At 37.2% G+C, this 27577-nt stretch overlaps 1 protein-coding gene across 1 annotated transcript in view; it reads left to right on the top strand.

Moving 5' to 3' along the window:
* Positions 1–27362, top strand: part of LOC139721122 (protein Wnt-10b-like) — a 32980-nt gene extending 5618 nt beyond the window's left edge. Inside the window, exons 3-5 of the mRNA XM_071632452.1 lie at positions 9631–9905; positions 23568–23836; positions 26874–27362. Of these exons, the coding sequence (XP_071488553.1) occupies positions 9631–9905; positions 23568–23836; positions 26874–27362 (1033 nt within the window). The remainder of the gene's footprint in view (positions 1–9630; positions 9906–23567; positions 23837–26873) is intronic.
* The last annotated feature ends 215 nt before the right edge of the window (positions 27363–27577 follow it).

Here is a 27577-nt window from a genome sequence, read left to right as displayed (position 1 = left end):
ACTCCTCCGGTGTCTCCAGGTTGCCGTGACAACGCACACTCCTATGTACTCCTCCCCCTCCCCTCCCGTTTATACTGGTTTCCTTCCTTGTGCGACTACCTTCATGATCTAGTGATAAATGTTTAATATCAATGATGTCCGTGTGAGTCTTTTAACCACAAACTGTTACATTTTTGTATGATGTGACGAATCAATTGTCCTTTGCTTTTTCATGAAGTGATAAAATTCGAAGGCCAGTTGGTCTCTTATCTTTGACCCACTAAATCGCATGTTTGGTCCTCTTATTATTGGAATCCATACCACCTGACGAGCAAAATCCCATTCATACAATGTGTCTCATTCAAATGCAAATATACCACAACGACAGCAATACTTTTGTCAACGCTAAAAGACCATCAAACTGTTACAAGGTCTGCGTCGAAATTGTCGGATTTAGATCATTTTTAACGCAAATGTTATCTTTGAATGTTCACTCAAAACTAAGCGAAATAATATCTCATGTCAAATCACGATCGGTCAGAAAGTCTCCAAGTCGTTTTTGTAGTCATTCTATGTTCTGAGTAACTCTTTGCATCATAACAGTTACTTTGACAAAATCAATAAGGATAAAATTAAGACTGATCGTATTGAGAGTTTATCGATTTTTTTTTTCATAGAGTAGGCTGTCATTCTAAGGACGAAAAAAAGGCTGAAAAGAAATTGTTGTTTCCCCCAGAATGGTGAAAACGTGATACGTATTCAAAATAATTATTTTTGCGTCGAGTTTCTTTTATATTGATTTCAACATTCAACTGATTGACAAATTGCCCTTCATCGACGTAAATGAGACTTATTTACAGGGAAATTAGTCAGTCGGTTGCAACACAACATTTTCACAACTATAGAAAAACTGCTATAGCAGCTTAAGCCTGAATAAGATCTACAATCGCTATGATCGTTACTCTATCAATTCAGCCGATTTTGTTAGTTCATTCAAAATCCACTCTTTGAAATTATGCTGCCCCTCGTTATAACATTTTAACACCCAACTAATGATATATCACCAATATACTTTTATCATATATATCAAAGTCAATACATGTTATACACAATTTTTCAGTGACTTCTTTTAAAAACCATTTGTGTTTATTCTTAGCACCATTAACCAACACAGTTATTTTTTTATTTCTTTCATCACTCTATTACCCTTTGAGACGCAATGTATAATGATGTAGCTGTCGTAGACTATATTGAACAACAATTTTAGCAAATGTATTCGGTTGTGTAATGATCTGTAAAGTTAATTCGAAGATGTTTATCTCCTACAATGTAGTCATGCTACAATGGGAATGATTAAAGGGTGATAAAGTCGATTTCTCTTAGCATTAAGACCGTGGTTGGGACTGACAAATTCATGATTAAATCTCGATTCATGTACCAGGACAGACTGCTCTGTTTGAAATGTCTCCTTTTTTTTTCTCCAAGGGCGTTTTATTCACGGCGTGTACGAACATGGGTTTAAAGGGTGTGTACAGTTCTGGTCGAGGTGAGGATTTAGCTTTTAACGTTTTGCGAGATATTCAGAAACCACTCTATGAGATGTCAAAGAGCATGCAGTTCTAAGGGGTATCAAAAGTTTATTCGATGAAAATCGGTTTTGAAATGGCTGAGATATCCAAAACAAGGTGAAACAAAGAGATCCTAATAAAGTTGTGGCATGTCGCCTTTTATTATTAGCACTTTTTTTGATATCTCAGCCATTTGAAAACCAATTTTCATCAAATAAACGTTGAATCCTTCTTAAAATTACATGCTCTTTCATATTTCATAAGAGGCTTTTCATTATCTCACTTAGGAATGTTCAAAACATGAATCCCCACCTCAACCAGTACTGTACAGTCCCTTTAAAGATAAATTTTACAAGATTCAGCTCTTTAGGTATGCCATGGCAATACTTATGTACATGTCATGAGTAGAATATTAGTCTCTATAGCTATTTACAACTACATTCCCTTGAAATGACAGAGAGAGAGAGAGAGAGAGAGAGAGAGAGAGAGAGAGAGTGATGTCCGAATTATCCTCCATCCCACATGCCATGTAAACAGCTCTTGTCATTATTTGTTTCTCCTTTCTTCCACCACGAACGAGTCAGAGAAAGAACACCCTGGTAGAAGCAATACTCATTGATGTCTCTAAGAGATCACCGCTTTCATTGATGATAAAAAGAAAGAGTTAACATCGTTCTTTGAAAAGATAGTGGTTACTTCTTTAAAGAAGTTAGTTACTTGAGTGAGCTTTATTAAGCGATATAAATTCCACTTACTATTTTCTTTTGTACTGTACCGCGACTCTTTGAAGGCATAACCACACTCCTTTGACAGTTAGAGTAACTCAATAAACCGGTTCGATGCACATCTTATGACTTGGGTTCATCTCCGATAAACTGTGTATGTAGGAGAGTGGGGGAGAGAATAGCTGCCTCTGTGGTTTCGAGAGGTGGCTTTAATACCGTTAATTTATCTGCAAGAATAGTTGGAATGGTGATGAGGATACAAATTCTCTCCGAGATTTGATTGTTGTGGTACTACCTGGATTATGGTACAGCACACTGCTATCTACTTAGTCCCAACAGTGAGACAAGTTGGTATTCAAATAACTTTCGTCGTTTGCTCATATACATAAGTTATGATATATTGGGATTCCAACCGTGTTCTCGACAAATCTACAATAAGAGCCTTGAGATTTGTGTAACTTACCATGTTTACTATCATATGAGATTAGTCTATGGAGGCGTGGGGGTATGGCTCAATTACACGTTCATCAAAGTCTACAGAATGACATATCAACAGTAAGACTGGTACCAGATTCATGATGATTGATGATGATTAATGGTATCTTTATTCAACAAATCAAGAGTAAGACTGGTACCATATTCAAAACCATGATTGGTTGACTCCTTATCAGTTACACGCTAACTTCAAGAAACTCAGTTTTCAAATTAGATTTCAATTTATTTTCATATTTCTCAAAAAATATCATGCCAAAAATGAAAAAAATACAATACAAAAGTTACAAAGCACCTTCACCTGACGGTTTAGCTATGAAAATATATATAAAGGCCTGTTTAAGCAGTATATAGGACTTTATTCTTACAAAGTAGCCTACGAAGAATAAAATATGACCTATACGCACAAGCAAATTTGTTCAGTCGTATGTCTCAAGATGAAATCAGGTATACTATAGATTTTTGAATGCCAGATCACTTGGGGTTTTTTTACCAATGAACAAGACATATTATATCTCCGTTGCAAGAAACGTGTTTTCTTATATTTGGCTCATGGTGGAGGAAAGAGTGGGAATCCAAGTCATTGAACCAAAACATCAATAGAATATCAGCAGTTTTTAACCAAAGATAAACGTTGCTCTCTATTAAACGCTTATTTTTATCTAAGCGTTAATGCTATACAACCTATTGACATGGCTGAAGTGTTCTTTAGATTTGAATTGACATATAAAACAGGGGAAAACAAACTCCGCAGTTCTGTAAGTTCATTTATCTGTCTTTATTTACTTTCTTAAACTGAACTGCTGAAGAAGCAGACAGAGTTGTCAATTGCGTATCATCTCTTGCACTTCTCACGCAAAATATCCAGTAGATGTTGACTTATAATTCGTTATATTCAATCTCTTCTAATCCCCTGAGTGAAAGGACAAAAGAAGACCAATACAAGATGCAGTGATTTGTTTGCAGTCGCTAGTTTCATCGATTACATTTCAATAGCTGGCATGAAGCAAGCGCTTAGATAACTATTGTATGTCCAGCACGTATAGGTGTTTAACTTTTAACTGTTTATCTACCTTGGAGAATGATACCAAAAAAAAAAATCAAACCATTGTTGAAAACAGAGTTCCACTTAGAAACAAGAGAAAAAAGGGATACCTTCCAAGAGTTTTTTTTTGTTTTGTTATTTAAACATTTCAATAAACGAAAAAAGAAATCTTGATGCGATGTTAGCACGCATGCAGCGTCCCAATTCGCCATCGTGTTGTGTAGGTATTCAGAGGGGCACACATAATCACCAACATTTGTCTACCTCTTTGACATGCCCAATTTGCTTGTCTCTCCTCACCTCAGACAAATAAAACAATTTCCCGGATAAATCTCTGGAATGTGATAGTAAGGATATCACTCAGATAAGCCTCCATTTTCCCTTTTCCCTCTCAATATTGTAAAATCTGTACTTTTCTTTGTTTTGCGAACAGAGATGGAAATATGTGTGGGCATATGGCTTTGATATATGTGGCTGATTCCCTCTTTTTCCATCCTCAGCCGTCTTACTTGGCGGTGTAAGCTAATCACTGTGTTGACGTGCTGCTAATCGCACGATGTTTCGTGGGAAGTGCAATTGTCGGACTTGTTTTGACCGAGAGGCAAACAGCCGCAATGACCCACCACGGGGTCGCTTGACTTCAATCTCCTTCAAGACTATTCGATCATCATCTAGGCTGACGTCAAAAGGTAGACTGATGCAAATCAGAACATGAAACTCAGCGTGGTCAAAATATTGCATCGTTACATCATCGAAGTAATCAAAACTAACAATTAAGGGTAGATACCTCCCTTCGTTGTATATTCTACTGTTCATTGTGTACCTTTCAATTTATCGCGACAAATAAATGACTTAAAAATGATTGAATATCGCGTCACTTCATATGGGTACGCCAACTTCACTTCACTGAAGAGGATCTCATTTCCCCAAAGAATTTTGCAACAATTTCATTCTGTGGTCATGTTGATTGAAGTGGGAATGTGTTGGTGTTGGCGAGGAAAACGATGCACCGCAGTCACAGCAGTGGTAGAGGTGGTTGTGATGGTGCTCGGATTTGTGAAGATGGGGTGATGTTGATAGTGGTGGCGATAGTGGTGGAGATGTTGATGTTGATGTTGATGTTGATGGTGATGGTAATGGTGAAGGTGATGGTGATGGTAATGGTGGTGGTGATGGTGATAATGATGGTGATGGGTGATAATGATGGTGATGGTAATAGTGACAATAATGGTGACGGTGATTGTGATGGTGATGGCGGTGGTGATGGTGATGGTGATGATAATGATGGTGGTGGTGGTGATGGTAATATTGATGGTGATTGTGATGGCGGTGGTGATGGTGATGGTGATGGTGATGGTAATGATGTTGGTGGTGGTGATGGTGATATTGATGGCGATGGTGATGGTGGCGGTGATAGTGATGATGATGGTAATGATGATTGCGATAGTGACAATGACGGTGAATGATGGTGATGGGGATGTGGTGATGGTGATGGTGGTGGGAATGGCAATGGTGATGGTGATGGTAACGGTGATGGTGATGAAGATGGTGATGGTTTTGTTTGTTCATTTTTCCATTTGAGAAGATGGCTGGATAGCCCATATTCAGCTACGTTAAGCTGGTCTTCCATGGGGTCCAGTTGGATGTCAGGTGGGACCACTTCACCGGGTTATGGTGATGGTGATGGTGATGGTGATGGTGATGGTGACGGTGGTGATGGTGACGGTGATGGTGATGGTGATGGTGATGGTGATGGTGACGGTGACGGTGACGGTGACGGTGACGGTGACGGTGACGGTGACGGTGGTGATGGTGATGGTGGTGGTGATGGTGATGGTGGTGGTGGTGGTGGTGGTGATGGTGATGGTGATGGTGATGGTGACGGTGACGGTGACGGTGACGGTGACGGTGACGGTGGTGATGGTGGTGGTGGTGGTGATGGTGATGGTGATGGTGATGGTGGTGGTGATGGTGGTGGTGATGGTGATGGTGATGGTGATGGTGATGGTGATGGTGATGGTGATGGTGATGGCGATGGTGATGGTGATGGTGATGGCGGTGGTGATGGTGATGGTGATGGTGATGGTGATGGTGATGGTGATGGCGATGGTGATGGAGATGTTGATGGGGATGTTGTTGGTGATGGAGATGTTTGTGGACGTAATGGTGGTAATGGTGTTGATGATGGTAATGATGATAATGGTAGTGATAGTGTCGGGCACGATATTGATAGTGGTGCTGGTAATGGAGATGTTAATGGAGATGGTAATGGTGGTGGTGACGGTGGTGGCGGTGATAGTGATAGTGATTGTGATAGGGATAGTGGTAGTGATGCTTGTGGTTTTAGTGATTGTGATAGTGATAGTTAGGACAGTTATAATGATGTTGATGATGGTTTCGGTGACGTTGGTGATAATACTTGTTGAGGTGATGGTTGTCGTTGTCGTTATGTGATATATTAATATCTATTTATTCAAGAAATTAGAGGAGTATTCATGCTGGCACCAACACCAACAACGTGCACAGATCTTAGCTATTCTCATTCAACACTGTTCAAGTTATCCTATAGATACAAGTATAATATACATATTATATACTGTAACTGGTGCAGCCGTGTTGTTATATGTATACCAGTGGGTCATCTTATGTATTACTTCCGTATGGCCCTGTTGAATGTCTAAAGAAAAGACCGAAAGCTTGGCAACAAACCACTTTCAACTAGCTACGTCCGTTGAACGCTCCATCTTCTCGCACTGCATATATTAATATATATATATATATATATATATATATATATATATATATATATATATGAGTGTGTGTGTGTGTGTGTGTGTATACACCTGAGTGTCGCTCGTTATTTGCTTATTCACGACGTACACCTATTAAAAAAATCTAAATCGGAATACGTCTGCATGTCTTTATTTTCATTTACATATAACAGAATTGTTGATTTGTTTACAAAATTGGACTTTCAGAAAGGGAGCAGTGATCACCTAGTATATCTCTATTTGTTTGTTCAGGTATTTATATTTTACCGGGATGTGTGCCAGCCCATTTTTTTTGCTTTTTGCATTATAAGTGTCAACGATATTTTTGCAGAGGTTTTCTGTCATTACTTAAAACATTTTAAAGGATATTAGGTAGAAATCCTTGTAGTAACTCCTTTAAGTTAGTGGCAAGTCTATTGAAAATATCTATGGATAGAATATTTGAATTCTGATTATCATTGTTAGATGAAACATGCTTGCACCAGCCATTGTGGAATAGTTGGAAAAGAAAACCACGAACGATGCTGATTTCTGTAGTAAAAACGGTAACCGAATCAATGTAAGGTATACGTTTCGACAAGCCATTCGTGGGTAGTTTTTCCTCGGCTCAGTTCAGTCACAGGAGGAATGCAGATGATATCTTGTGCCGATAGCATCGCTTGTGATGAAAATATGGTTCCGGAAAGTAGGCTTGAATATCAGACGGGAGTTCTAAGAGGTAAATGATGCATTCATCTGTTGGTTTGCCCAGACGATTGTCGGAATAACGTTACATTATGTGCTTACGATTGCAGTCAGGTAATCATTTTCCACATGATGGAGCAAAGAGGGTGACTCCAAGTCACTGAACCAAAACATGAATAAACCTTTTTTTCTCATCCGAATCTGGTTAGATAAGTCCTAGGTCTTTAAAATATGACATCTGGGCCATGTAACATAAAAGCTGAGATCAATTAAAAGTTAGATAATAAAACAAAAGTTTCTGAATATTCATTTCTCATTAACGAGCTGTTATGTTAGATTTTTTTTTTACTTATATCTAATTGCATCTCTTTGTACAACAAGGCCTTGATCTCATAAGACTCGTCACATTTCTAAAAGATCTGGACAGAATAGGAGACTGAATACGACGGATATATTTGTTTTTTCCTTCCCTGACTTACATCCTTTTTTTTTTTCGTTCTCGTGTGTGTGTGTGTGGGTGTGTTTGCGCTTTATGGGCTCGGGTGAAATGGTCAAGATTGCTTTTGTTGAATTTCATTAATATTTAATTTCCACATTATTCATACTTATATCACAATTATCCTTCAGAAGGTGTTGGTTGATGAGTGGTTTGGACAAACCTTGAGAAAATCCTTGATATGTCCAAGTTTCTCGACTCACCTCTTCTATGTAAAGAATTGGAATGGTGATAAATAGTGTGTGTTTCAAATGATGCACTTGAATACACTGAGCACTATACCCATTATGGAAAACTGAATAAATCTGTTATCATTGCGATTACTTTGAATTGTGTCAAAAGAAATCCGAGCTTTCGATCCTAGCAGAATCTTTGTCAGAGGCAAAATGACAGGCCAGACATACACCAATATGGACCATAGACAAACAGCAACACAACATACACCAATTGTATCTTTGAAACATGAATAAACATGTATCTTTGAGCAAGGCATTAAGATATTACCTGTCCTAGGATTAAGTGACGCAAACTACCATTTATTGATTTGCATTTGTCATACTGCAAAGCAACTCCGACAATGTTCTAGATTTCAACATCGTAGTAAGGACATGCATTCGTAGTTATTAAAGAATTGAAAATGCACTGTACTTGGTTTACGTCATCAAGCCCCTATATGTTTTACTCGCTGTGTATTCCTTATATGACTTAAAATGACCTCATCTCATTATCTAGCAAACAATCTTCGATTTTTCCAGAGGTCGCTCAACATTATACGGGGACTGCCCGTTTGTGCCTGCTCAGATATAAACTTCGTTATCAATCAAGGTAGTTGTCAAGTTACCGACAAAGTTAGTGCCTGCTTAGTTAGAACTAATCTATTGAGCAATGTTGAGTGTTCACTGAGGCATTCTCCTTCATCACCACCGATTACGTTTTACAAACATTTTAATACATTCAAGCGATATGTTCAAATTGCCATGCATTTCGTATGTTTTGTTTATCTTCATTTGTTATTAACCGGCGAACAAATGATGATTTTTAAGCATTTGATTAAAAACTTTTTACATCCATCTGAAAACGTGTTGGTTTTATTTCCTCAGTCTCATCCTTTCATTCTAAGTGTTGTTGACGTATCAAAAGTTTTGGTTTCACTTTTGTTGTTTGCTGTCTCTTGCAAGGCAGACTTTAAATACACTACGATTTATTTCGGATTTGATCTTGGGCATGATCCCTTGAAATCAACGTTTAGATCGAATCGCTCTGCTGTTTTGTTTCGTTTTGTTTTTTGGTAAAAGACTGGATACACAGAAAATGAATAAATTATTGACTGATGATGACTTTTACAGCTTACTACACCAACTCTAATCTGATGTAATTATCATTGTTTTCAGATTCTGATGTCCTTATTTGTTATGTAACAATATTTGTTATTTGTCATAACAATGTTTAATGAAAAAAATACATAAAAATTGCTGCCAGACTTTTGCAGACACAGATAAACAGTAATTCCAGTACACGAACATGACGAAAAGACAATTATGTTAAACAATGATACAACAGAAACATACCAATACAAACAATGACATTACACTTGCACATAATCATACTCACGAAATCTTTACAAGCCATCAACATCTGCATGATTAAAAGTTTTATATGCATGTATTGCACTGAGGGGAATTATCCATCTCTCAATACCAAAAATATACTATATATATATCCTTGACATGAAATGCATTATCATTATCAAACTGCCTGTTATAAATAAAAAGATACATAAATCTTACATTAAAATCCACACACACACATATACACTCGTACAGACGTTGATGCCCTCGTAATTTTTTTTCTATCATCCGTCTTTCCTCAGATCAGTCAGCATCAGTTCCAATGAGATTTCCTCCTTCTCGGAACCGAACTTCGACGACCACAGAAACTCGATCACGCTCTGCCGAACCTTCCCCGGTATGAACCGTAAACAGTTGCAGCTATGCCGGCGGAAACCCGACGTCACTGCCGCGGCCATCCAGGGGATCGACATGGCAGTGCATGAGTGTCAGCACCAGATGAAGAATCGTCGATGGAACTGCTCTAGCCTGGAGACACGCCATGGCAACCCCTTCGCTCATGCTCTCATGTCCAGAGGTGAGAGAATTTCTGATCTGCCCATACAGGTCTCTTTATTTCAATTGGTGTGAATAAACTACAAACAAACCACAAAGAATTATACACCTGTACTTGCAAACCAACAATGGAATCTCATGCAGATATTAGCCTGATAGTAGAATAGAAAAGAAGAAGAAGAAAAACACTCAACAACCTCAAAGTGTAAATACATTTCTTCAATTTGTTCCGGCAGAACATTAAAATGATTATAGAATGTTGGCTGTCAGGTGAAAGTAAGTAATGGAAACTTGAATAAAAACAACGTGAATCATATCATTTTTCCACTAGATCTATAAGTAAACCACGGGTACAACGCCTGGGTCTCCTACTCAGGGGTGAATTAAAGTCTTTCCTGCCATCTGTCTCACTGTATGCTGGGGATTTGCCTTCATTTGGATATACAGTGATACTGAGCTCTCGTTACACTATTATTATCCAATGGCTATCAACCAATCTAAAGGCACTATTTTATGTGTTCAAACTATACAGGCTCATCCTAGACAAACTCCGACCATGTACAGGTTTACTTCTCCACTCAGGTCTTGGTCATCATACTTAATAAAAGGTTTCCAAACCCGATTCAAATTACCCGAAGCGCATGCCAGTTTGAAGAACCAAACATGCTAGAAACGTATGATACAAAAGCTTGTCGAAGTACAGATTTACTGTCAAATTTTATCCATATACCATATCTCACACAGTGACGCCTTCACTGTTTTTTTTTTTCTTTTGGTATTCAGATTCCTGTATATTGATTAAACGTAGAAACAATATTTGTTACAAAAACAATAAATTTAATGCTTCTTAGGTGTGGATAGCTTTGTGCCATAACCAAATATGTCATAATAATGAGAGATTTGAAAGTCATCCTGTAGGCATGGGATAGAGGAAAATTATTAGATCACGAATATCATATTTGAATACAAGTCTCTGTTCAGGTATTCGTCCACATTAATCAGTGGCCTGTTGCTTCTAATGAGTGATTTTATTCATGGCGTCCTGACCTCATTCTGCTTGGCAAATACTATCCTTAATGCTGTGATATTTGAAACACCACATTTAAGCCACTCTAAGCATTTCCTGTCTACTTACATCAGAGAAATATATATTACATTAATCTCTCTTGGTCAAGTGGTAGTAGCCATGTCAGTGGAAGCTGTCCGGATGACCTCAGTTGACGTTTCAATGACCAGAGGGTATGGGAGTAGTCAAGAATTTGGCTGGTGCCACTTTTGGACCAATCACGGAACTTACTATAGTGTTGCCTAGCAGCAAACCGTGGAAAGGTCAATTGACTTTCACAAAATATTTGAATGATTACGAATTCTTGAGTGTCACCCATAAAGCAAAATATTTGTTGACAGAAATTCGGGGTAAATGAAACTGCCCGAAAGACACCTTTCTCTAAGATTTTTTGTCCCAAGAGGAAAAAATCCTCTTGAATACCATGTGCCCATCTGCGTGCAAATCATGCCAGTCTTAAAAAAGATTTGGCACAGAAATCCAATTACTTTCATGCAATCTAATCTGTGACAGAACTTAGAAAAAACAAATCAGTCCACTTTCCTATTGAATCGTATAGAGTCTGGAAATCGGGGTTGCTTTGCTATACCGGGAACTCTTTCTGACACATCCTGACCTTGATTATTTATTTTTTAAATCTATCATCTCTGATAATTCATGATGTGTAAATATGAATGATGCCAAAAAATATTTTCTTTTTTTTTCTTGCAAAACAAATCGAAACGTGTATGATCGCAAAGAATCACCCTTCATTCAGTCGATATTATGTACCTCTTATAGAAAAAATAATAATTTGACAGCCTAACAAGAAGTAATGATATTCTTGTAAAAGGTTGATAAAACTGAAAAAGCGCACTTCTCGCAAACGAGTGAAAACAAAAAGCCACAAGTATTCTGAATTCTAACTTTCTAACTACTGAAAGCGTCACTGACTTTTTAGTACACTTTTGAAAAACAAACGTTTTAAAGTGCTCAAAATCCAAGTGGGATAAAACTATATATTCGTTGTTAAACGAGCAATATGATTTGAAACTAAAATGGAAACAATTACAAGCCAATTAATTTCTCAAAATTCAAAGATTGGTAAAGATGAAAATACCTGTTATGACGTCTAATTCCTAATGTCTTACTAGTATTTGATTTTCTACTGTGTAGTGTTTGTTTCATCTCTATATAAGTTCAAATTCAATCAATGTAATATGCATGATTAGCTCCTGCTTTCTATCAGCTTTCGTGAATCTCGTAATGCAAGTATTTTCTTTAAATATGATAGCATTTCATGAATTCAAAATTGAAAAATCTAATTACACAGGATAAGCACAAACGTGTGAACCCAAGAGAATAAAGGACCAAACTATAAGAAATCCTGAAGTGGCAAACTATAGCCATACAATCGTTTCAAGGTTTGTCTATTGTCCATCGTGCTTTTATCAAAATCTAGTCCTGACATGAAAAACCGAACACACGATATTCTCTTTCATGAAAAACACCTGGACTGCACGAAAAAGGAAACCTCGAAATAATCTGAATTTCATCAAAATCTTTGACAGGTCCTCCGACTTGTAACAGTATTTAATTTCATTACTCCACTCAACTAGGGCGCCTCCTACGAGGCTTGGATTGATGACAACCACTGGATTAATACATGTCACTAAGCACCGGTTACCATAGTAACAGGACCAGTATCAAAGTACTGCACTGCTTTTTCCTCTCGTCATTCTCCCTTTTACATCTTTTTTTTTTTTTGCCATGTCCTTCATCTGCCCTCCTGAGCTTCTCCTTCTTCTTCTTCTTTTCTTTCTCTTTCTGGTTCTTCTTCGTGTTCTCCCAATGCTTTATTTTTCCTTATGATATTATTTCCTTTCTACCACTAAACAGCGACTTCTTTCGAATCATTAAGTATATTCATAAAATCATCTATCTCATCAGTCTTACATTGTTACTTCCTTTCTATCTACAATGAGAACAACTTGATACTCACAGTGCTTTTAAGTCTTTTGATCAACTTTAAGCTGCTCTTTTGAAGGTCTCAATCCATTGCCAAGTAACTGGGTGATTGAGTGAGGGTTTGTAAGAATAGGACCAATGACATACGAGGAGATGTAGGCCTACAAACGGATAGAAAGATGATTAATTATCCAGATGAATATTAATTGTATAGACTCGATAGATACAAAAACCAATGTTACCAGCACATTGATCCTTCGATTCCCTTACCTCCCTCTCTTTGTTAATGTACAACTTAATGACCAATGAAGTATGTCTCTAAATGAGAAGGTGGATAGGTAGAAAGATTCATACAGCAGTATATACAGAGTTTTAAGTACACTCATTGGTTTACCTTTGACATCCCAAGATTTAACTTTATTACTTATTTCTCAGCAAAATCATCTGTAAAATTGTATGAGACTTGTCCTTGTCTGTATCAAGATTGATGTTGAAGGAGACTGGCATAAAACACAACTCTGTCAGATTACCACTTTCCGTCTCCACATTTCTTTTTTAAATCTTTCTATCTATCTATCTATCATTCTTACCCACACCCACACACTTTCCCTTGTTCATTTGATGTCTGTCCAGTAACCGTGTAACTCTCGACACCCTACCGTGTCACCCGTTGGTGTTGTCATCCTTTCAAACACGGTGGTCTTCAATCTTTATACACAACACTCAATAATCGGAGCGAGGAGGCGCTTAGCTGGCGGTGGCGAAATGACTTTGACTCAAGCCGACGGCACTGCGGCGCTGTGTGAATGTTTCAAATCGGTGAAATCATATCGCAATATATCTACAAATATTTGTTTACGACCCTCTTCGCTTCACACCAGTAAGGAAACGCGCCAAGCGCCTATCAATGTCAGAAACTTCCATCTTGAAATTGAATTACGGCTCAAACTATAAGAAGGCTGTTTGGATGCTTCCATCCTGGTTCTAGAGCGTCTCGTTTTGAGCTCCCTGTATCTATCGCTCTCTATTGACATGTTTTGATGGAATGAAATTATCGGATAGAAGATGAAGATAAGCCTAGAGACCACCTAAGATGATTATCAAGCTTGGATTTAATGTCATTTCTTTTTCAATGTATCTCGATAAGTTTGAAAGTTAATAGCTTGGGATGACATTTTACACCAAGATCTGATAAATCATCAACTTATTAATGTTATACGACGATGAGTATTTACAAGTAAAATAAACGATATACAGTGATGTTATCTCTTAGGAAGAGCTTTACTTGAAGTACACTCAGCAAAAAAAGAAAGTAAACGCTTTTTGAAGTTTAGATTTCTCATAGTATATTTGACTGAAAGCTAATGTATTATATACCATATTGAAGGTAATTTAATTGGCTATCAACCTGGTAGGTAAACAAAAAGGGAAACTCTACGCATGAGTAAACACCATTGTTTTTCCCTTCCATGGCACAAAAGTAAAAAAAAAACTGAACAAGTTGTCATTCATGCGTATATGCTCTTCCATAGAACAATAAGAACAAATAACAAATTTCACACAACAAGAAACATGAATCAAGTTTCAAAAATAAACCTTTGATCTCTATGATATCTTTAAAGCCCAAAAGATCAATGAAGGCTAAAAATAATGGAGCAAAATAAAGCATCTTATGTCAAATCTAAATTCAAATGAAATAAGAGAAGAAGTAATAATTAACAAAACATGGTAGAAATTTGAGCTTTTCTTTTCAAATTAGGAAATTGTAAATAATGTTTGGTACTTGAAATTGTCACATGGATTCTTAAATCACTGGATTAAAGGAAATAAATAAAAAAATTCTGCTCATTTAATCATTTTCATGCTTATTATTCCTTGTCATTTGAAGTTTGACTTGACAGAAAATTTTCACTTTCCCCCTTAAATGCCTACTTTGTTTTTCTTAGAGGTTATAAAGAGATAAAGAGAACAAAAAACTTATTTTTCCTATTTCATATATGTCCCTCATTGTGTTAAAGTGGTCTTTTGTTGTCAATGTTGTCGTGAGAGGCATTTGCAAATGAAAGAGAACATGTCAAGTTTTGCAATTTTTAATTTTGTGCCCTGGAGAACAAAAACGATGGTGCTCACTCATGTGTAAAGTTTTCTTTCAAATGAACTTAATAGCCAATTAAATTACCTTTGATATGGTATATAATACATTGATTTTCATAAAAATCTTCTATGAAAAATGTGACCTCGAAAAAGTGTTTACTTTCTGTTTTTGCTGAGTGTATATAACGTTAGTATGATGATAGAAATTCTCCTTTTTTTCAATATTTCTTCGCTTTCATAATCATAACAGTATATCCTTGCAGCCTATTCCCTGAATACAAAGTACAATTATTTCGTTTCATTTAATTCCACGTAAACATAAAATTTACAAAATTTGCATTAACAATATTTGATATTAAGTAGGATAGTGGTGGAATCATGAGAAGCACACACACAAAAAAAATAGGCTGATTGAAAATTATCCCTGTAGACAAAGAGTAAAATATAAACGCATGTAACGAATTATAATCCTGTTTTAATTAGGTTGAACCAAGCAAAATATCATACAATTCAACACACACAAAAACAACAATATTGAATTCATATTAAAAGACAAAGAAGAGAAAAGGGAGAAACTGATATATATATATATATATATATATATATATATATATATATAGGGATATATGGGGGTTATCAAATTATAACTTGATTATCCGTCATGATAGAAATAAATGATGCCAACTGATCTTCTAAGATGGATGGTGCATGCATGAATGAACAAGTTGCGCGTATTATTTGAATGACCTCTGGCATAAATTTAATGTATGCATCCTCGATAGTAGTAGTGCTAATGATGATTATATATGGTATCATATAACGCATCGTATCTTTACCAAAGTCCCAATGCACTTGATAAAAGACAATAGAATAGAGAGTTGAATTTAGTGAATAAATCCCGTATATTACACGTGCAATCATAGACATGGTGAGAGCGAGCGCACTTGGGAAACACCATAGGCACACGAAAAAGACAAAAGGAATCAGAATAGTATAAATAATTAGAAAATAAAAGAAGAAAATCCCTAAGAAACTGTGATTTCCATTCTGAGGTGACTGTAACAACGAAAAAAAAAAATCATGAGAGAGAGAAACAGAGACAGATTGGTAGACTGAAAACGACAAAATGGGCAAAAGATTGACAGAGAGATAACAGAAAGTTCGAATGCTGGAGATCCCAAACTGACGATTCTTCATGAACGACGCAAAATTATCCATCTTGTATCAAAATCACGTAATGTAATAGATGAGAGGGATGATCCTGGAAGCTAAATACAAACTGAAGATAGCATGCAGTGCACTCCCGTTATAACGAAGTCCTCGGGATTGCGTTTTCTGTCGTTATATTGAAATTTTGTTAAAGCCGAACAGTCGAGTGTATAAAGATATAATAGTGTATAAAAATATAGTTGATGATTTTGCGACCTGAATTTTACGTTATTGTAACGAGAATTCCGTTATAACTGCGCTCATTATAAGGGAAGTGCACTGTACTTTGCTGTTCACAGGATAGACAGAATGGTGGAAGTAAAGTCTAAATCTTAATTGCCATCAGCCATCACTGAGTAGCCGAAGCATATCGAAGCTTTTGAATACTTCCGATCTCTTTTGAGCTTTTTGAATTCTTCTAATCGTTCCTTTACCTCAGTTTACATCTGCGTTACTATATGGAAGTAAGAATAGATGCTAATTTTAACATGTCTGTAGCCAATGTGTCAACATGCTGCGAGTCAAGATGAAATCACGACCTGAACATTATGGGTAAACATGGTTCACCCTTCAGTAAGAATGTACCTTGAACTCACTGAGCGAGATTGATACGTCAGTACTTTCCCTGCATGTGGGTCGAGTCACATTGTGGCCAAGTATTGCCCTGTTGACTCGGTTCACTTGTCATTTTGGTACCATCATCATAAGACTTGATACTAATAGTGCAAGGCTGCAGCCCAACGCACCCCGCTACTCGGCGGCCCCTTTTCGCTCCAATTTCGGATCAGCGGCAGGTCACGTTTCTTCATCCTGAGCGGTAATTGTCACAAATTACACCAGCCTTTACTCCCCTCAATCTCTCGCGCCATCCCCTTGTACCGACATTTACCAGAAAATGCCACTTAGTCATATTCAGGTGTATGTGATAAAAGAAAGAGAGCGAGGAAAACATACTTTAGACATCAACCATCACTTTTAACGTAATTCATTTTGAAAGCTTAATATTCTCCTAATAGGTGAAGAGGCTTAGGTCTCATTATGGGAGTCAGGATTGCAGAGTTCTATGTAAACTGTCATCCCAGAGCTTGTTGGGACGTGCGCACTCTAGAGGGAGGCTAATGTTGGCTCTCTACACATTTCCCTTTCGTTTCATTTCTCCCGCTCACTATTATTCCCGTTTCTCCAAATATCAATGCCTCTAACCATCTATTCTAATCATTTCAAGCGTCACTATGATTAGATTTTAAAAGCGATCCATTAAATTTCAAATCTTACATTAGGGCAGAGACCTCTTCAACACCTTTACTTCACACTTCATTTCTTTTCGCTTCTTGTATTTTTAAACACTATTTGTCATTGTCACTTCATTACAAAGTTTGAAATTCTCCAAAAAGATATAGGCCTATCATATATCTACAACTCAATTCATCTTGTCACAATGACAGAAGCATATTAGCGTAAGTTCTAGATATATTTCTCTCTTTTTTGAAAGCTGGAGATGTTTGAATAACGAAAATTGAGAAGATGAAATGAAATAACACAAAGACAACATTTAGTTTGACATTGAAAGAAACATATTCATTTCATCGACGGGTGATCTAATGATTCTTGAAAATCGGAGAAATATATATTTGTTATTGTAGAGGTAATGAGGAAATCACGAAGGATGATATATATATATCTTTAATCAGAATGTAACTCTTAGTTAAGTTGTAGCTGAGGAGAATTAATTCTTGTATAGATTTTTCTCCAACATTTTTTTTTTAGATCTTCACAGTGAAATGAGAAAATAGTATGTCCTATTGACGTATTATAGATCCGAAATGACGTAACGAACAATCGAAGAAGAGTTAATTCGCTTCAGTTTTTGTTTGTTTGTCTTTGTGTGTTCGGTGCCAGTTTGATGCCTATTACACAGGTCTTCATTCTGCGTTTCAGTATGCTGTCATGTGCAGATGGAACAATAGAGAGTCATGTATCAGCATTCGGCTAAAAACCTCTTTTCGAGTCTATCGTGTAAAAATGACAGTAATAATAAAAATTATAATGAAAATAGTGATGATGATGATGATGATGATGATGATGATGATAATAATAATAATAATAATAATAATAACAATAATGATAATAATAATAATAATAATAATGATAATAATATTATTATTACCCTACTGTTGCCAGGTACCCGTATATACCCCTGGGTCAAGAGTGGCATGATGAGAAAAAAAAATCTTATGTAAGGACGTAAACACCAGTGGGGATTCGAACTTGTGATATCCTATTGAACGTCAAGCGTGTTACTCATTATGCCTGAAATTGCACTTTTGTGGCCCTTTTCTGGAAAGAACACAGTATCCCACAGTGTGAAACACACTGTTAAACTCCGTGTGGATATACTGTAAACACACTGTGAAACAAAACATTGCGATGTGACTCTCTGTGAAAAATACCACAGTGTGAAGTCATCTTCACACTGTTGAATTCGAGCGTTTTTACACAGTCGACTATGTGAACACATTGTGAGCACATTGTGAACACACTGTGAGACACTGTGAGACACAGTGCTCTTTCCAGCAGGGTTATTTTACAGTCTTACATAACTGTAAAGCCAATCCATGACGTAAAAATAATAGGTTATTGAAAGGTGTACTTCATTGTTTTGTTAGTTTCCGATCTCTGCTATCCAGAAAACTTGACAGATTTGTCATCACCCGGGTCATCACCTTAATTGATTCTGGTATATCAACTGATACAATCTCTGTATATTCTTGGCAAACATGTCTCGTTAGATGATATTCATACTTTTCAATCACTCTCAACAAGGCATGGTTTCGTAGGCACTTTGCCAATTACAATCTGTTGATTAATCACCCATTTTTCACTTGACATGAGTTATATGGAATTTCAGTCCTCGATGGGTAAAGTATTATAGATGTCTAAACTTTAAACAGAACACTTCAAAAGATTTTGGAGTATCATCCAAATACGAAAAAAATTACATAAACAACAGCTTTGACAGAAAGTCTTTTGTTTCAGTGTTTTCTCTTGATTTCTTTTTTCCCGTCCTCCTGCCGCAAGTTTCGAGACTGTATCCATCTCGTCTCTAAATGCCACACACATGCGACGACATTTAATCACACACGAATTTCCCTGGCTATCCAAGGGTGCCGCTGTTGAAGTCGACAAAATTCAATTTTCCCTCTCGCCACGTAGCAGGACCCCGGCTCTCTTCAAGTTGACAACCAAGATACAAACATGATTTATAAAGCACACAACACTTGTCACTGTTATATTACTGCGAGGTGAGTGTCTAAATGTCACAGACAATATTCTTTTATATCACACATGATCAAAGCGCCGAAGTTAACGATCATGAACACCTTGCTATACCATATTTTTCTCCTTTTAAACACGCGATCTATACATTGACTCTTTGATCAATTTGAAACCATGCTCTCGTTTGAGGTTATCACCAACACCAAAAATACCCGTCTTCCTACACTAGATTTCCATTCTTACGCAATAGTTTTCTTTCTAGGTACAGAGCAAGAAGTATTCTGTAAAATATCAACGAATGTAACTCAATAACTGTATGGAAATGTTTTCTTCTTCTTCTGAATGTTTTTACTTTAACAGTACTTATGTTACATCATAGTCATGATAGTGTATTCATATCTGTTGGGGGCTCTTCGGAAGAAATGATACTTCACGTGAGCTAAATCTTTTTATTGAAAGATTTCGAAAAAGAAGAAGAAAGAACTTTAGTATCTTGCTATTGCTTAAGTGCATGATTATATTTTGACGATTATAAGTGAGTACACTATCGTTTCTACTTCCTTTTTTAATCATGAGTGTGGAAGAAAGTAAAAGTAAAGCTAAAAAATCTCTAACAGAGTAGACTGTTCACTTTAGATGAAAAGAATCACATGCATGTAGGTAAAGGACAGGACGGCAACGATCGACACTATAATTTCATAAAGTTTATATCTGATGTAACGAACTGTCCTACAAAACTAATCCAAATATATTGCGTCTTATTCAGTATGGTGTATTTTTACGCACAAATATGCGCACCTTTTCAGATTTCCTTTGGACGCGGGAAGGTTTTGTAGCAAACATACTATATTTTCACACAAAAAAGAAAAGACAAAAATACGTTCATAGTGTTTTTGTTGTTGTTGTTGTCGGTGTGTGTGGGTTTAAATGGATGAGCACAAGGAAGGAAAAGACTGTGATAACTGTGGACAGGGAATGACATACATTAAGTTGCAAGCATTTCCGTCTTATGAGAAAACAAAGATTTCACTTCATGAAATGCACCTGATGAAAACCCAAACCTTGGTGATGGTTAAAGAGAGATTATCGTTTCTTGGAACTCCTCCGTGTCGCTTTTGTTTGTCTCATCTAATGAGTAATTTTCTTTCGATATCCTGATAACAAGCTAGAAATTACTCGATGTAAACAGCCATGGTTATTCCTTCACCTGTTCATAGGCGACCTGATGGTCGTATTATTGCGGGCGGATACCTTCCGACTGGTATCGCGGCCGTCACGGCTGTTCCGTTTACGACGAAGAGACGAGTTTAATCGTAAAATGTCATACCATGGTTAACATGCCGTAACTTTAGTCTTTGGTTAGCATGCTTTGTTAGGATGAAATATAGTTTATGCTTCTTGGAATCTACTGATTCAATGTTTCCCGGGGAAGATGAATGAACTTCATCATTAATTTACATAAATTTCGACAACATTATTTGTAGGTTCATCGACAATACTTTGAGCCAAATACTCATACAGTGTGCTTTATTTTTACGTTAATAACGCACTTTTACATTTGAAAAAAAAAAATGCCATGATGAGGATGATGAAATGATAATGTATGTATAATGTATCATTTACTTTTTGATTTCTTCATCTCGACTTTTTCAGATCAAATAAATAATCTGCAGCAATTGTAAATTTCAATAAGTTTTTCCATAAACTTTTTTTGAGTTCAGATTGGATTAGAGTGAGATGAAAATCTAGTTAAAGCGATGCTATACGTCATAATGACGCATAAAACACTATTTCGAGTAGTTATTTCAGGTAGTTTGAATCAAGAAAGTGGCAGCGTTATCGTCTCAACTGACAGAAAATGACAATAAAAGGCATGTCCAAGTTGTTTGACATTTGATATTTTGCATCCATTTCCACATCTCACATCCAATAACTAATATGAATCAATTACTGGTAAATAATGTCCTTGATGGATAATAAGTGAAGCTTAATCTACAAGATAAAGTGTCAGGCAGGCCATGTCATTTCCATTTGGAGTGACATTGGTCCTGATGAAAAGGACTCGAAGAAAATGTAACGAAATTTGACTTGAATATTCGTCTGGCGTCTGGAATGAACTGAAGCAATTTTCTTTGCATTGTTGTGTTTGTGGTGTTCTTGTTCGTAATTCGGTATGTCTTGCCTCATGTATCTGTCCGGTATCCTGTTTGTTTGTTAGTCTTGTCTCTGGTGTATGTATACATTTTATTTATTTTTATCAACCCCAAATCAATATTATGAATATAACTATGTTTGATTTAATTTCGTCAAATGATCAAGCAATATGTTCTGGATTTTTTGTTTCTTTCTTGTATGTATATTGTAACTGGTGGGACTCACAATCTACAAGCTTCGTGGTTTTTTTTTTTGTGGGTTACCCCCCCCCCCCATTCAATTTATTTATCACCCCAAAACTTCTCTTCTCCAATTCCCATCGAATCATCCCGCTTTTTTGTCACTTATCTATGTCGATATTTCTTTACTTTCATTGACATTGTGCGTAAGATTGTATCATTCGTTATATTGACATGGGAAAAAAACACATGAACTTGAACTTGAACTCGAACAAGCATAATAAAAGAGGGAAATCAGGTATTGATACAATAACATTAAATATGAAATGAGGGGTAAAAAAAAACCCCTGAAGATGATCTTATGAATGTCTATTGACCCAACGATATAAGGGATTAGGATGAATGACGAAAGAGACTAAGAGAGAAGATCTGATGATGAATTCTCAGACTGGGTTTTTATTCAAATTGAGACGTACTGAAAATAATCAGTGTCATATATAGTCAATGGGTGTGCTTTTTTTTTCATCAGGTGACAATGGGATGCTGCTATACTGTTCAAATGGTCCAAATTTTACCTGTAAAGCTTTCACCTTACATTGTAAATGAACTAAGGAGGTTATTGAACTTTCAAGAAATTTATAGACATCAGACCACATCAAAAAGGCGCCGAGCTTGATTAAAGCAAGACTCGAATGAACCACAGTAACTTTAATACAGGCCAGCCCGTTACAGTAACCTCATGAGAGTATTCCCCGAAAAACCTCCCTCTTCGAGGACCTTACTCTGAAATATAACAAAAAAGAAAACAGAGCGACAGATAAATATAAAGGATCAATACAACAACAACAAAAATAGATAGATAGGAGGGGTTTGGAGGATGCAGAAAGTGTCAGAGGATTTGGCATAATTATATTCATCTATACAGAAGTACTAGTAAAAAGATAAAAACCGACACACAGTGTGAAATAGGTGAAGACTGATGGATGATGAATTAAGATGATTACAGCGGTATAGTGAGTGATAGAGGAGGAGAGATTTTCTTTTTCCTCTTCTGTTCTGCAGTTTGTCGACCCCCGAATACCAACTTCGGATGAACAGGAGTTGAAGGATAACGAATTTAAGTCATGCATTAATGAACGAGACGTTTACGATGGGAGAGCACTTTACGATTGTTTGAAGTCAGGAATCGAGTTTGCGTGTGGAAATTCTGCGAACATTCTAGGTCCTAAAACCACGCGTCTGTTCTTCAATTTTATCGCATCTAATTGCAGACATAAAACAGCCCAGTTTCAACCTATTTACGAAAGATTCGCTCAGTATAATGCCAAAGCTAAATTGTAATTTGTTTAAGCCTTTATACCATTTGATGTGTGTACAAATGTTATTATCTGTAAAGTATATGGAGCGAATACATAATTTTGTGAGACAATCAGACTCAAGTATTTCCGATTAGAGACATGGCAGAAGGCTTATTACTATTTGCTTTCTATGTGTAATTTCATTTCACATATAACTACAAATATATATTAAAAAATATTTAGTTAATCCAATGTTTGTGATATTGCCAGGGTACAGAATAGCAGGGAATGAGAACAATTAGAACGCTAAATAAACAAACAGAAGTGAGAAATGCATGCATAAGGTATAGAAAGCGGTAACAATTGCAAAATGGGTGTTACAGATTCTTATGCAGAACTCCACCTAGTTTCCATCAAAACTTAAAATCAGTCAAATCTTCTTTCGTATTTTTTATTCAAAGCAGGACTAAAGGAGACAGCCTTTGCCCATTCGCTGGTGTCCGCTGGAGTGCTGTACCAAGTCACACGTTCGTGCAGCGCCGGCAAACTTCCCTACTGTGGATGTGATCCTCGATTCGTGGGGAGCGGCGAAGGATTCGAATGGGGCGGATGCAGTCATGACATCAAGTTTGGAGAAAACTTTGCCATTGACTTCTTGGATAGCCGTGAGAAGTCAGGGAGGGATGCACAAGCAAGGATGAACCTTCACAACAAACGGGCTGGGAGACTGGTAAGCATACATCATGTGGGATTGTGGGTGTATTTTTATCATCATTGAGAAGTCAGCCACAGTCTGGCAGGGACTATAAATCAGCTCTTCAAAAAGAAATTAATAAAACAAGCCTTAAAAGTTAGTATGTAAATAGCACTGCAAAGCGACATATTTCTCAACTTAGTTGCATGTATTGATCTAGCAGAGCAAAAATACAAGGAAATAACTGCAGACTCGTTCTTGATGGTTGAAAAGTAATAAGTACAAATCTGAAAGAAGAAGAAAACAAGCCAAGCAACGCTGAAAGGCAAAAATATACGACGGAGATTACCAGGCCAAAGTAAAAGATAATACAAAACAGCAACCAAACCGAGTGGTAATGGGCGCTCTTGTTTCTGTGCCTCGTAGTATAGCATGACTATGATAGCTTTTCCTCGCAGCATTCAGTGTATGATCACGAATGTAAACTATAATGTGTCAATTAATCTACATTCTCCGCCGTACAATTATTGCTATAATTTCTCTAAACACCTCCGGGCAAGTAATGGTCAAGCCCCGTTGTATGGCGCTACGCAGTCTGTGGACAGACCACTTTTCCCAGCATGGGGTAAAAATATTCGATTTCACCCCACTTGCCTCCCAAAAGTCATGATGGACGAGAATAGTTCTGAGTTAAGCCATTATATTTTTTCCTCAATAATTCTGAACCAGAGAGGCGGATGTGAGTAGGAATCACTTGGGGAAACCGGTGTGTACGTATCATAACATACGTAATGTTTCATGTCAGGTATGCAGCAATACGTAGGACCAAGTTGTAAACCTTACAAAAGGGCAGGGCTCGACACTATTCTAACGGTGGCCCGGTGGACCGGGGCCACCAAAAACGCACGTCGGGCCACCAAAATTTCAGAAATGAAGAATGTGGTGGCCTGATCGGGCCACCAAAAAAGGTCGGATGTTTGCCTTTGGGCCACCAAAAATAAAAGTTAGTGTGGAGCCCTGCAAAATGTGAATGTTAATGATTTGAAGCATTCGGTCCTTTCCGTTTTCTTCCACCCGCATACCCCTTCCATTCTCTCTCTTTCTTTCTTTCTCTTTCTCTCATATCCTCTCTCACTTCCGTCGTTTACTAGTATATGATATCAAGACATCCACAAACACTTTACATATTATTACAATGAGTCAAAGAAAAAGTTTTGTCTTGAGAATAAAAAGTATCTTTTTCGTTTAAGAAAGTCATTTCTCCTTAATAGGAAATAACTGTCAAATCAAGATATGTATTACACGAACACATAATAATTATTATAAACCTATCAGAAGAAGAGAAATATCTTTGCATACAAGAGAGGAAATTATCTTAAGTCAGTGAATTGCTGGAAATCAAATGAAAAATATTAATAATAGATAGATAAACATGAAAATTTCAGTTAAACACATATACAATGTCATGTAGGCCTACGTGGATGTAGGCCTACGCATGCGCGTCATGTCGTCTCGTATATGAACGTCAAGGAGACGGATGCTACCAGATGGGCAGTTTTTATTTCATTTGGATGAGAGATCAGAAAAATCATTCTGGTTTTCAATCTACTTTTTTCACTCCCAACGATCTATGTTTATGGGACCGGTTAGGCTTTTGAATACGGCCAGGGCTTCGCTACTTTAAAGATATGAAATCGTTTGAACAGAAGACTGGTTAAAAGCGCCGCCACCAAATGCCCATGATCGCGTTATCTCTGCATGGAGCCCAACCCTAGAGGACGGGCCGACATATTGCTTAAAGCTGCATTCAGACAGGAAAAATAGACATTTTGAGTGGAAATCGCAAATTGGTAAATTCGACAGCAAAGAAGTAGGGTATGAAATGAGTATCCATTTCAAAGTTGTAGGAAAAGCAGTTTCCGAAAATATCTAATAACCTAAGAGTTTTAAACACTGAAAGGCGAAATCATTAAGGAGAGTTTTGTCCAAGAATCTATAATCCTTATACAATTGATGTTAAATCTTAATATCGGCATGAAAGTTGTCTTGGCTTCAAACTGACAGCCTGAGTTATAAACAATATTTCATAAATCAGTGTAACCTTAGTATTTTGTAAATCAATGCAATCATGATTCTATGCAAGAGTTAATTTAGAAAAATATACTTTGCAAGTTTATCATTCAGATCAATGAAAATTCGATGACATGACACGAGTGTTAATAAGCCTGATGTGATGTATAGCATTGCTCCTTTAAAAGAGCTGATCAGCGGGAGAAAGTATTTTGTGGGTTTAACGAGTAAGACGTCTAGCCGTGCCAAGCCGACCAAGACTATTAACCCGAACCAGGGGATATCGACTTGCTACGCTCTCAGAGAAACACTTACCAACCCGACAGTTGTGGCGCCCTACAGAGACTTCAACTTGTATCAGCCTTGCCACAGAGAAACGCTAAATAGAAACTGTTTCATTTTTTCTTCTCTCCTTTAGTTCTCTCTCAGACATCTCGAAATAGGCCGTCCTGTACGTGGGTGCATGTGTGTGTATGTGTGATAATATGTGCGCTCGTATATGTGTATGTGTTTCGTGATAGATGTGTATCAGTATGTGGTGAATGTATACTATCTGGCTATATAGCATTGAATCCAAAGATAAATCGCCCTCAAAAAAGAAAAAAGAAATAGCATATATCAAAGACTTTGCCGTACAAAGACTTGTTTTAAAGAACCTTAATTAGTTCTGTGACACAACATTTTATTATATTTCAGTTCTCAGTATTTTCTTTGATTTTGTGTCATTATCTGAAAGCCCATTCAAATGTTTAATTGACATTGCATTATTGTTGAAAATTGAATAAATAAAATGAAATTAGATTAAATCACACATCTCTTAAAATCTAAGAAACAAAATCAAACCAACCAAAGTGTATTTGAAGTGATAGCCGTTATCGTGTACGAAGTGACTGAGTATTCGAAGACCGGCACTGTCAGAATCAATCTTTGATCTTAACACTACAGCAGCTTCTTCTGTTTTCACAGAATATTGATTATTGTCTGTGTGTGTGTTTCTCCACAGGCTGTAGCCCACTACGCAGAGAAGCGGTGTAAATGCCACGGAATGTCGGGCAGCTGTCAGCTTATGACGTGCTGGATGCAGACTCCACACTTTCGTGACGTGGGAAATCGACTCATGGAGAAATTCTTGGAAGCGCTTGAAATTCGCGCGCGAAATACGAACAGTGGAAACGTTGAACTGGTGACGAGGACAGCGTCGTACGCTCAACGAAAGCGACGACGATTACCTCCACAGGAAGAACTTGTCTTCCTCGAGAAGTCGCCGGATTTCTGTGAACCTGATCCAAGGTTGGGCAGTCCCGGCACTAGAGGGCGTTATTGCAACCGCACCAGCTCGGGAATAGACGGCTGCGACAGTCTGTGCTGTGGAAGAGGGTACAACATTAGGCTGGAGAGGAGGACAGAGTGGTGTAACTGCACTTTTCACTGGTGTTGCTATGTACGCTGCCAGCAGTGCCACAGTTCAGAATGGGTTAACCAGTGCAAATGAATGATTCTTCTCACTTCTTACAAGATGTGCTGAGTCGTGAAGAACTTGGAATCAGAGGAACTCTTCTTTGTCGTTCATGTCAAAATCATCTGAGAACGGTGGACGTAAAGACCTTGGCTGCATTGTCAGGACCGGTGCAGTATTTCGGAAAAGATCGAGGGCTTGAGGTTTGGTGAAGGAGTCAAATTGGAAAGACTCTCAGCTTTTATAGACTG

The sequence above is a fragment of the Diadema antillarum genome, unplaced genomic scaffold (assembly GCF_040938485.1).
Source record: "Diadema antillarum isolate AM-2024a unplaced genomic scaffold, OU_Dant_1.0 scf00000139, whole genome shotgun sequence".
In the NCBI taxonomy this organism is placed as follows: Eukaryota; Metazoa; Echinodermata; class Echinoidea; order Diadematoida; family Diadematidae; genus Diadema; species Diadema antillarum.
This window is presented reverse-complemented; position numbering and strand designations above follow the sequence as displayed.